This window comes from Gymnodraco acuticeps, unplaced genomic scaffold, assembly GCF_902827175.1.
Source record: "Gymnodraco acuticeps unplaced genomic scaffold, fGymAcu1.1, whole genome shotgun sequence".
NCBI classification, from domain to species: Eukaryota; Metazoa; Chordata; class Actinopteri; order Perciformes; family Bathydraconidae; genus Gymnodraco; species Gymnodraco acuticeps.
Genome location: NW_022990206.1, coordinates 1 through 12,500, shown reverse-complemented (window position 1 = coordinate 12,500; position 12,500 = coordinate 1). Strand labels below are relative to the sequence as shown.

The following is a 12,500-nucleotide window of genomic DNA, read 5'->3' as shown; positions in this document are numbered from 1 at the left end:
GGTCCAGTACAGGCCATAAACTGGTAATAAAGAACAAGAGTGTTCACTCCTTGGCAGCTGAGGTTTGTGTAGGACAAATACATGTAGGTCTTGCCGCTCACCAAATATCCAGAAATGATCAACAACCTTTGAGTTTGTAGGTGGGTTACACGTTATAATCAGAGTCAATATATAAGTTAGGAAACGGACAGGGTTAACTTACATTGCATGGCTACTTCTTAGTTACTCAGATTGAAGGTACTTTTTTCAATGTATTTTCCAGTCAATAATCATTCAATTAACAACGATATTCATTTAACATAAAATCTAGAAAGCTCTGTCTCACCTTAAAAGTAAATAATCCACACACCAGCACACACACTATTCTCATACCGCGACATACAGTAAGCTTGAGAAACTCTCAGGCCTCCTTTTATACTGTCGCCATGCCTCTCCTCTCATATTCCCTGCCATTGTCTGCCCCATATTTCTAAGTGTCTCTCACACACACAACAGTCTGACCTAGTACATGGTTTTTTTTTCTAAACAGCGGTCTTCTCTTTTATCACGCTTTCTCATCCTCAGGCTTTTGTTTTCCCAGATTCAGGCCTATTGTCCAGCAGTGGAGAAAAAGTTAATCTTTGTAAGCATGAAACCCCAACCAGCCACAGCAAATGGTAGAATACACTCAACAGACATGTCATTGGTGTATCCAATGATGTTACAAGATGCGAGACAAATGCAATCTGAAGTATAATATATTCTCCCTGGTGCACTATCAACCTGACAAGTAGCAGGACACACAACTGCGGTTAGTCTTTATCTGAACAAGGAAAACGTTTTTGTCAGTGATCCTTCTTAATTGGACTTATTTAAACATGTCTTTTGTAGGCCTACTTCAGTTTTCCTTCGGGGGACAACATAAACAATTGAAGCAAATAGAGCCAAATCTGTGCTAAAGCCTTGACCGTTGTCACGCTGATACGTCTCATACAGCGTCTTGTGGACTCCTGTCTGCATGTGTCATTCCTCCTATCTCAAAGACTCTTCCATCTCCCCCAGGTGTTTCTCTCATTTACTTTTTTTTCCCCTTCTTAGTTCCAACACACAGGGGATTGTTTGGTTTGTAACTCATAGCTCCATGAAGCCTTTTCCCCCAAAGGTGTCATCTCCAGCTGTTTGGGTGAAAGGTGATAGTGGCAATCACACTCCATACGGTGAAGTAATGAGATGACAGAGGAGGAATTTGAGTGTGTGTGGTGTGTGTGTGTGTGTGTGTGTGTGTGTGTGTGCTGTGTGTGTTGTGTGTGGTGTGTGGTGTGTGTGTGTGTGTGTGTGTGTGTGTGTGTGTGTGGTGTGTGTGTGTGTGTGTGTGTGTGTGTGTGTGTGTGTGTGTGTGTGTGTGTGTGCATGGAGAAGTACTTGTTGCCAAATATTGTCAGTCAGAAATGTAGTTGAGAGAGGTTTATGTTTAAAACAATCAGACATGACTGTGTTTCTAGCTAATTAAGAACATTACATTCCCACAACTGCTAAATGTGGTAGATATGTACCTTTGTTTAAAAAAAGTATTGCAATTTCTGATGGTTCACAAATTAATATGTTCACATTGTAGTTACATACAACCTTAGCTCACACCAGGAAGACACATTTTGGAAGAAAAACATATTTACTTACCGAAATGTTTGACTCTCACATCTGTCAATTCAGTATGGAGATAACGGTTAGATCATTTGTTGTATTTGTATTACACTACACTTGTGGGTTTCCTGGGTGTATTTGTGCTGCAACTATTTCTAGGCTATGGGAACGAATTTCAGAAAAAATGGGCAAATTATTCTTTATTCCTTCAAATAGTGGTAATGTTGTTTACATCGCACATTTTTCAAGAACAGACAAAGTGCTTCAGAATAAAAGACAAAACCCAATAGATAGCAGATGCAATATAAAAGTAAAGAACAAAATACCAGATACAAGTAAAAAAAACATAAAAAGGGCTCTATTAGAAACTTTCTCCCTATTGCTGGATGATTTACAGAACCTGCTGTCAAAGGTTGCTGGGGACTGGTAAAAGTACTCTTACAAGTCCAGTTTACTTGCTATGACATAACATTCACCTCCAACATGTTACCAAATTCTGAACGGCTCAATACCACAGAGGTAAAGTGGTGTTTTGTAACTTAAAAATGTCACAATATTGTAAGGACCGTTGCGACACATCTGCCATATTTCCAAAAATATTTGCATGAGTCTTTCTATTAATAAAAGAAACAACCCTGACATTAGAAGGTGATTTCCTGGGAAGTCGGGACAGTGTTGGTCAAGGAAACACCTGACAGTGGGAGCCACACAACATCCCATTCTTCTGGGTGAAGCATCAATATTCAGCTTGCTCTAAATATGGGACAAGAGGAGGTCAGGCGAGTTTTCTCCTCCCATGCTGTGGATGATGCTGACTTGCCAGAAAGGAGGTTGGTGGCGATGATAATAGAGAGATGATCTGTCTGTGATAGCAATTGATTATCATTTCAGACGTGATGATTCATACTCCATACAGAGTAACACTGTGCACGTCTGGGCTGCAGAGAATACCTCTGTGTTGTCTTGACTCAGACGTGAATCTCCCCCACAGCTATAACAAAGCCGTGCTCACACACACACACACACTACACTCCACTCACAACACACACACACACAAACAAAACACAACACACACACACCACACACACACACACACACACACACACACACACACACAACACACCAACACACACACACCACACACACACACACACACACACAGTAGGCTATTGAAACATTCAGCACATAAGGCTGGATGATGACACAGACAGAGCGTGCTGATACAGTATATATGAACCTGCTCAGCACAGTACCCTGTGTTGCCATGCCAACAACGTGAGGCCTTTCGACATGTTAGGAGGGTCAGGAGAGAGAGAGTTGAGATGGTGCTGGGATGGCAGGGGGGGGAGTGGGGTGCTGAAGGTGAACTTTGTTGCACTCTTTCCTTTTCAATGAATGCTACAGTGTAGGACCCCTTGTTGCTCCATTGTCATGGTGAAGGATGAAATCTTTTTTTTTTCCTGAGGAAACTCGAGGATTAGAGCTCGATATGAGTGACTTGTACTGTTTGGAGGAGGAGTGGATGTCCAGCAGCCAGGAAGCAGAGGACACTGGGTGTGGGGCTGCAGTGTTTCAGCTGCTGGTATGGTGTAGGACCGCGGCCTGAAACCACAGCGATGATGAGCCTGCTCATGAGTTTATGTTGCATGCTCCTCAAACCTCATGACAGTCCACAGTGAGTACATGGCTTTCAGCTTTGGTAATGTTCATTTATAAAGATTGGATACGCTGTGGTTTAAGGGTGTTTTGATTTAAATAATGTTTAGAGAGGTGGCCTGATAGAGTTTTAAAGTTTTATTTAAGGATTATTAATTAGTATGACAATTTGGATCTTTGTGCAGCGAGTGAGATGAAAGATACATCTCTGCGTGATTGGTGTTGCAAATAAACTAGTATTGATGATCACGCTCGTATTTAGAAATAAATATGATAACATTTTCAAAACACACAAATGATAATATTATGCGTATAATTCATGACTCTTTTAATCATTTTTTGTACCGTAATGGTCACACTTCCTACCTCCCTACACTCGTATAAGTAGTAACATTTATTTGCCAAAAAGAGACAAAATAAACATAGTTTAGGATGAAATTGACTCATTGCATAATTATTATTTAGCCTATAGATAGATAGATAGCTAGATTTCGTAATAATGTCTAAATAATAATTTATCTAATATTGTAGCAGGCCTAGTTGTTCCTAGTTGGAAGCTAAAGCCAGTTTGATTAGCTTAGCATAAAGACTGGAAACAGGGGGGTTAGCTTGGCTCTGACCTGCCTTTAACAGAGAGTTGTTGACCAGACTTCTTGGCTGGGATTAGTAACTTTATTTAGTCTACGCTGCAACAGGCTGCCACATAAATAACCCCTCATAAACCGTGATTTTATTATTTTTATACTTATTGTTTTTTTTAATTCAACAAACAAGATTGTGGCAAAAAAAGCAAATAAGCAAATAATGTTAACTTACCCCTTTACATTGATTTACATAGCTACGTCTGTCGTAACTCCTCAACAGTGTTCATCCAAAACTGTAGGGAATCAGTTTCACCTCCCCGTCATGTCTCCTCTACTGTATGGCCTCAAGCCAATGTACAATAGTTGATCTGTTGCAAGGGGCAGGCTGGGAGGAGCCTCCATTTGAATGTTTCAGAGCCCAGAGTGAGGTGGTGACATTAGAAGGTCAGGTTATATTGAATTACTTTCATTACGCAGCGGCGTCCCAGGTGACAGAGAAAACCACTAATTGTTAGGCCGGGTCAATGGCCTTGAAGGGGGGGATTGTGAGGGCCTCACTCTTATGTTTCTCCTTTGTTCACAAGACTCCACATTGCTTCATAAGATGGACTTTTTTAGCATGCTTGAAATCCATACCAAGGGAGTTGTTACTACAGGCTGTTTTAGGTGCTTAGCAATTTACTTGGAAGCATGAAGAATCTTTTCAGTGTTTTATCAGAGGTTTTGTGCTGTGTCTTTACATATGTAGGGGGAAGTAAATATTTGCAAAGATGTTTTAATGTCTACTCTCCATCAGTTCTGTTAGCTCTGACTTTGAAAAACGTTAACACTTGTCAGTTAGAAGTGAGGAGGTCTTTTGGATGAGAAGCGAAAAACGTCTTTCTGCCACAAGCCCCCTCTTAACCTTGTCCTGTAAATGTTTTTGTTTCCATACAGGCCGTGTGGTCAGGCAGGGTCGTTATAGTAGGTGGTCACACTGCTGTGCCCAAACTCCATCAAATACAATTGTATCACTGCAGAGCACCAGGGGCCAACACTTCTGCGGCGGATCCCTGGTCCACAGGTACTGGGTGCTGACAGCAGCGCACTGTAACATCGGGTACGATCTTTCTTTAGTTCCCATCAACAAGCTGTCGATCCTTATGTTGTTATTGTTTGGTGAACACTTTCCATATTGATTTCCATGTGGAAAAGTTTCATGCTACTTTATGATTTCAATGTGTTAACCATGTTAGCGGGCTTGGTTCTAAGGATGTAAATGATGTTCAGTTAATCTCAGCAACTATTGGATGGATCAAGTTTCTTACAGAAAATCCTGATGCCGATTGGATCTAGCCAAACGGCATATTAAAGGGGACCTATTATGCAAAATCCACTTTGTCATGTATTTTATACATAAACATGTGTCCCCTCTGTGTAAAGAGATTCTGAAAGTTTTAGCAAAAAATATTCGCTCACTTTTTGTCCTGATCCATTTATATAAAAACCTGTCTGAAAATGAGCTAATCAGATTTTGGTGCACTTTATTATGTCATAATGATGTTCTGGCTTGTGTAACCATTAGCCAATCACCCAACCAAGGGTACCCCCCCCCCCCACCTTATCACCTGAATCTCAAGAACTTTTGTGTTCTTTTAACCAAATATCTCTCAGATGGGCGTGGGGAGTGGCTCCTGCTTTTCATCTAAAGTAACAGACAGAGAATCAGCACTTTTGAAACAGGGCTGAAACAGAGGGGATTATGGAATGCTAGAATGATCGTTGGGTTATTTCGAGCCAAACATTTCAGAGACATGTTTTTGTATATATCTGAGACCTATTATATTGATGAAAAATAGTATAATAGGGGACCTTTAAGATGAGTAACCGTCAAATGATGTCTGTTGCCTATGTTTTCGAGGAGTTCTGGAGTCTTGTGATAGGTTTGCTCTGTCCTCTCAGAGACAGATGTTACCTTTTAAGTGCTTGTCCTTGCAATGGTACTGATTTAAGTCCCATTACAACCGATATGTTACTTAAGGTTAAAAATGTATGTTTCAGATATATTTACCTTTATATGTATCCCTGCTACTATTCACACATGGACCAAGGCAAGAAAAGGTTCCTGAACATTCAGGGATGGACTGGATGTGTGACAGGGACTACATTTTATTAGACCAAAGCTTGATAAAGGGAAGAAATACGAAGCAAAAATCAAGGCGGTTTTGCCTCCTGAATAGAAATCTTTGACCTGACAGTTAGTTCGGACTTTGGTGAAGGTAAAGATCAAACTGTATCTGTGGCACCTGCACAGGCAAGGACATTCTTCTGGCACTGGGCTCTATAGACGTCACTGTGTAGAAGCTAACTTGCCATGATCTAATATTGTGAACAGATGGTCCAAACAGTCAAAATGATGCCGCTTGATCATGACGCACAAATAATTCTGTTTACAGGACAATAGTAAGTCAAATAGTACTCAAATACGGTCAAGTCAGCTGATTGAACATCAAGTGTGTGTGTGTGTGTGTGTGTGGGTGTGTGTGTGTGTGTGTGTGTGTGTGTGTGTGTGTGTGTGTGTGTGTGTGTGCCTTGTGTGGTGTGTGTGTTGTGTGTGTCCGGTCGTGTGGGCGTTGTGTGTGTGTGTCGTGTGTGTTCTGTGTGTGTAATGTGTGTGTGTTGGCTGTGTGTGTGTGTGTGTGTGTGTGTGTGTGGGTGTGTGTGTGTGTGTGGTGTGTGTGTGAGACTCGTTATCTGTTTCCAGGAAATCGGCCTCTGTATTTTTTGTGTTTTCTTATACTGCCCGGGCCCTGCCTGCCTGCACAGTGCAGTACGCCAATTGTGCCCTTGGCAGACAGAACACTTCTACCATTATGTGTCTTTGTGACTTTGAATCTGTCTTTCAGGGCCAGCAGAGCACATTGCTGATGAGTGTTTTGGGGCGACTACATTGTAAATACATGTGCGGGTACTGAGCAGTACGCTAAACCCCGCAGGGTGCGTCACCCTTCCCCCTCTACCACAGGCGCATCCAACAATGCTGACATCATGCTCATTAAGGTAGCGCAGGCACAATGCAGACACGTTTTCACGTCCCCATGAAAATGTATGATCTAATGTGTGGTAACATACATTTGGATATCTTTTTTGGTATTCAGCTACAGTTTGTCTCTTGTGTGCCTTGTTCCAAATATGTTACTAAACTTTTAACATGGTTCATTCAAGTTATATGAATGTCTTCTCAATCACTAGTTTATTTATTTCTGCTCTCTATCACTAATAATGTTGAGGTGGAAAACAGCAGAGACAATTTGTGATTGCTTATTAAACTATTGCTGTTTTAAACGTTCATATAACATCATATCTATTATTTCACCTGTGTATGTTACCTCTTATTGCTTTATTACTGATAATACTCAGAGTTGGAACCTATAAGTGATGTAACTCTTCTGTATCTCAGTGAAAAAAATCACAACAATTTCCGACTGCATCACAATGACTAGACGTTGCCATGATGAGAGGCCTTTTTTGTGATTCAGTAGGCAAAGCAATGTGTAACAACATATACTTTCTACAAAGTCTAAATCAATGAAAGATGCCACTTAAACATACAACATAAAACGTAATCATCTTAAGTTGACATGCTGAAATGTGGTAGCTAACCATTTCCTATTGAAACACCAGCAACACAGCTAAATGTGCCTTCTTCACACTTTTTGACAACTAGTCACTAACTTTTGTTACCTGCTGTATGTTAGTGCCGGGCAGCTTTGTACAGTGAGATTTGCTCTTTGCTGAGAACCTTTAAAAGTGGTTAATGACATCAAATATTTTTTTCTAGTTGCGGGCCCCCATGGTGTTGAACAAATAAGTGTCGCTGGCGCCTCTCCCCGGCAGGGGCACAGGAGTGATCGATGGCGTGGTGTGTCGGGTGGTCCGGGTGGGGGATACAACAATCTGGGTGTAGGCCCAGGCCCCCTTCACCCTGGAGGAACCGTCGCTGTGCCAATTGTTTCAACTGCAAGGTGTAACAGCAGCGAGTCCTTTAATGGAAACATCACAGCAAACATGATCTGTGCTGGCTACAGGACCGGAGGGAAAGATGCATGCAAGGTATGAGAAACAAATGCTTTAATACTTCCTTTCACTATGATGATTTTAAACATCTGTGAGGTAAGTGGGTGTTGCACAATCAATGTACAATCCGTCCCATTGATCTAGAGAAAAGCTATTAAATCTATTTTGAAGTAATATAATGTTTTCAAGGTTATAGCTGAGGGTTTGTCCTTTTTTTCAAATCAGCTCAGATTAGAGCCAAACCTCTCACAGTTCATAAAGTTCATCCCCATGACAAGTACAAGGACACAGTTCATCATTTAGTGTTGGTTCAGCTATAAGCTATTTATTAAAAAAGCATCCCTGAAATAGCACCAGGACTGAATACCTTGGAGTCGTTTTTGTAGCTACAGACACCTTCATGCTCAGATTTGCTTATCAGTATCATGTAAGAATGTCCCTGCCCCATGCAAAACCTTGATGTGGAGAAGAAAATTGCATGAAACGCAATGTGAGATATACCAGTGTGGCTATATTTCGCCTAAGGTAAAGAGCTGAATGACTAATGAAAATGGGCTATATTTATCCCTGCAGTAGGCAACTTTATGTGTTTGCATTTCCAAGTGGCAGCAAGAGATTATGATTTGATGAGTCTTAATGAAACCATACTAAGATATTACAGTTTGGTTTCTCACATCTGTTGATCTTTGCTTGTTTTGTGTTATGTATCGCCATGAAACATAGAAAGTTATAATTGTTGTGGAACATATTTCACATGTGGTAAACTCATGTGCAAGCACATGTGATTTCCTGATATTTGAAAACAGCAATGCTTTTCGTAATGGGTCCCGAAAATCTGACAAATCCACATATAAATTGTGGTTTGTTTCACTAAGGAGGTTTTGGTTTTGGGTTTGTTGTGTTTGTCTACAGGATTACTTAAAAAAGAGCCCAGAGCTTATTTTAAGTTTAAAATGTAGCACTGTACTCTTGAGTATCTTTCTTGATCTCTGCAGTAAGAACTTACTTTACTTGGACAGGTTATTCAAGACAAGGAAGTGGAACTCCCATCATCAAACTGGCTTTACATTGAGCTAAGATTGTTTGTGTTTTTCATGACGTAAGTTTTGACATGATAACTGAAGGTGGGTGTTGTCTTATTCTTACAGGGAGACTCTGGTGGGCCGCTGGTGTGTAGGGGGTATGTCTACGGCGTGGTCTCCTGGGGCAAACGGCTGCGGTGATCCTAAGTTTCCGGGAGTCTACTCTGCCGTGTCCAAGTTTCGCCGATGGATAGACCAAACTATTTACGGGTTACACACACGCTGTAGCAAATACTGATGAACATAATGATAAACCAACATGATGTATGTGAGAAAATGGTCATTCCCCTGAACATTTCTGTGACCAAAGGTGGTTATGTGGAAAATATGCAGAGCTATAATTTTTCTGATAATGTTTTCAATATCAATATAAAGGAGATGCATCCCATATCTGAATGATCCACCTGTGGCTGGTCTCTGACTGCTACAGAATGTATGACCCACTACAGTGAGCACTTTATAAGCCTCCTGTGTATAATACTCCAGTATTGTCAAGGTCTTTAAATACTATTTTTTTGACAATAAATAATCATATTTAGAGAATGTGTGGCTGTGTGTCAGAGTTGAGGGGTGCATGTACAGTCAACTTCAAGTCAGATTTTTGTAAATGTTTTCATTGGTGCACATTAAAGGCCCCTGAAAACCGGATTTTCCAATCTGCTGCTTTCTTTAACCAAATCTTCTGCCGAGATTACTACCGTTTTGTTTATTTGAAACACAAAATATTTATTTTGGGGTTTCGGTGCTCTACTTGTTCTACAAGTTTGGCATTTTTTTTTTTTTAAATCACACTGATGATAGTTGTGTCATTTATATTTTCCCAGGCCACTGTCACTGCCTTATGGAGAAATACCTGACGTTTTAGGTTTGGTTTGTTGATGTGTTGGTCTGTTTGTCAGCGAGATTATGGAAAAACTACTTATACACACATTGTTTTTCCCACTGTGCCCTTCTTACAGGTTTCATCTCTCTGGTCATGATTTTTTTTTGGTATTAGACTTTTTGTGTGTAAACTGTACATTGTTCCACTTTGTTTACATAACGCTCTGCAGACAACTATTTTGGTCAAGTGAATACAAATTAATGTGGATGGTAATATATCCACATGTGAAAATAGTTGTGTACCAGGAAAGAGTTGTTATTGAATTGTTCTGATATGAAGCTGATAAAACCTTGGCCTCTGTGAGTCCACAGGGATCAGGTGTGTCATGACTGCGCCTCCTCTATGAATAGTCGACTGTATATCAAAGTTAGTTCTGCTGCAGGCTCCAATATCACCTTTCATTTAATTGTATGTGAATTTGTGAAATGATATGGCTAAGTTCCTTAATGCCTGTACATGGCATCTTGTCCTTTGCTATATATCACTTTTGAAGGATTCCTTTGTGCTGCAGTTCCTAGAAGATCAATTCAAGTAAACACTACAGAGAGCAGTGGGTGGTGAGCCCAATGAGGATTAGTTTCCAACCTAAAGACAGTCCCAGGGGACTTCATTTAACAAGGAAAATCAGTTTTTACCATGTGAATATTATCAACATGTGAATCATCATCTAATCAATACAAATATACAGTGGATGGTAATTTTACCAAATGGAATATTCCATTATTTTTTAAACATCTGAATATGACGTTTTACAAAGTGATCTGAACAAGTTATTGAGTACAATTTAGAGCAACATCAAATCCAGAACGTGGAGATTGGATTTGACTCAACTAGAAATGGTGTTGTTAAAATGGAATTACGCCATGGGGCCAAAAGTCACATCTCAGCCTATGAAAACACTGCCATCCTCTGGTGAGGTTTGACTCGGTGGGCTTGATTGAAACCCCCCTGACAAAATTACTCGACAATGTTGTCAAATTGTAATACAGGTTGGAACATTTCACATCTCAATCTTGTCGAGTGGTGACGCGTGAACGACGTCAACCAAAGATCAGTATTGGTTCACATTTATGTGCCATCTCTGAATATTAAGTCGCCATTTGTTTGATGCATCAAGATCCCGGAGAGTGGAGCATTGGTTCACCACGACTCCAACTGGAAGCATCTTTGGGCTGCACCAGAAAACCCCCGTACAGCTCCCTCGCCAGGTCTCACAGGGATCCGTGTTTTGCATCGCTCCTCAATTTGCATTTCTTCCTCAGATTTTCCGTGCGACGCTCGAAACCAGCGGGCGCTCCACGGCTCTGTACGTGCGCCTCCATTTCCAAAGCAATACGCGCAGAGATAAAACACCTCTGGATATTTTTTGAATAATGTTGCCTAAGCTCACAAGAGGGGAAATTGAGGACATTTTGAGTTGACTGTTATTTCTGTTGCGTACCTACGGAGACAGACACGTGTCTTCGGGGTAAACAGAAAGGGCTAGATCGTGTCAGCAGATAGCTTTGTGTTTTTCCTTCACCACTTTTGTTTGTTATAGACGACCGGGTTGAAGCTTGGCAACGAGCTTTACATTACAGTCTGTGCGCCTTGGTGATTAAGACGCATTTGGAGATGTCGGAAGTGCTGCCTTTCAACGAAGACAAAATGAGTCATTATGGAAATGAGGGCGATGAGGGACACCTTTCCTTCACCTGTCGTCTTCAAGACACCAACAACTTCTTCAATGGATCTCAGAACAAACGTCCGCCGAAACTCGGACAAATAGGAAGGAGCAAACGGGGTAATTATATAATTAAGGCGTTTTTCGTTAGTAAGTTGATGTGTTGAATGCGCACATAGGATACTAGTGGATCATAATTAAGGATGGCTCCGTGTGAAGGCATAAAGGCAACACCTTTGCCTTGACTTTGTTCTCCAGCTTAACATCAAAGACATTACCTTTTGTTTGCATGCGTCTGGGATGTATGTGCTTTTAAATATTCTATTCGCATTGCAACACAAGTTGGATGCGCATTGCGTGCTGTTAAATGCCTTGTGAATACTGCTTAACAGAGTTGTGCTAAATGTCCCCTCCCCACTGAATGGTTGGAATGATTGAGATCCATATGGGTTGTAATCTGTGTTGTTTGTGTTTGCATGAGGCTCACAGGCTGTTCGTGTTTTGGCTTTTGTGTGTCCTGCATCTCTAATCAACCCCATGAGATGGTCCTCTAACATTGAGGCTCACTTGTGGTGGCACATGTATGCACAGGCAGTTGCACGTACAGTAGTGCACAAGCATGGACTAACATGGAAGTCATGTAATGTGCATAGGTTCACAGCAAGAACACAAGCAGAAATACAACAGTCATGACCATGCATCAGACACACTATCTTTCTTTGTTTTCTTTTTTTGGTTGCATACACACACACACACACACACACACACACACACACACACACACACACACACACACACACACACACACACACACACACACCCCACACACACACACACACACACCACACACAACACACACACACACACACAGCGCAGTGCTAAAGGTTCTGGGCTTTAATGCCATGTCGTCGGTGGTGATTTTTTTCGAGACGCCACACCAAGATGAGCCTCCCTCA

At 41.1% G+C, this 12,500-nt stretch overlaps 1 protein-coding gene and 1 pseudogene across 1 annotated transcript; both read left to right on the top strand.

Annotated features, from left to right (window-relative positions):
• The first annotated feature begins 3,236 nt into the window (after positions 1–3,236).
• LOC117547487 lies at positions 3,237–9,236 on the top strand (annotated as a pseudogene).
• A 1,573-nt stretch (positions 9,237–10,809) lies between these two features.
• On the top strand, positions 10,810–11,959 carry si:dkey-33m11.6 (uncharacterized protein LOC555986 homolog). The gene has a single exon (XM_034218370.1). It carries the CDS (start codon positions 11,496–11,498, stop codon positions 11,709–11,711), a length of 216 nt encoding a protein of 71 aa, XP_034074261.1. The 5' UTR covers positions 10,810–11,495; the 3' UTR covers positions 11,712–11,959.
• The last annotated feature ends 541 nt before the right edge of the window (positions 11,960–12,500 follow it).

Bases quoted from the DNA above. Each gene is read 5' to 3' on its own strand.
- si:dkey-33m11.6 (XM_034218370.1), top strand. From the start codon at position 11,496: ATGTCGGAAGTGCTGCCTTTCAACGAAGACAAAATGAGTCATTATGGA.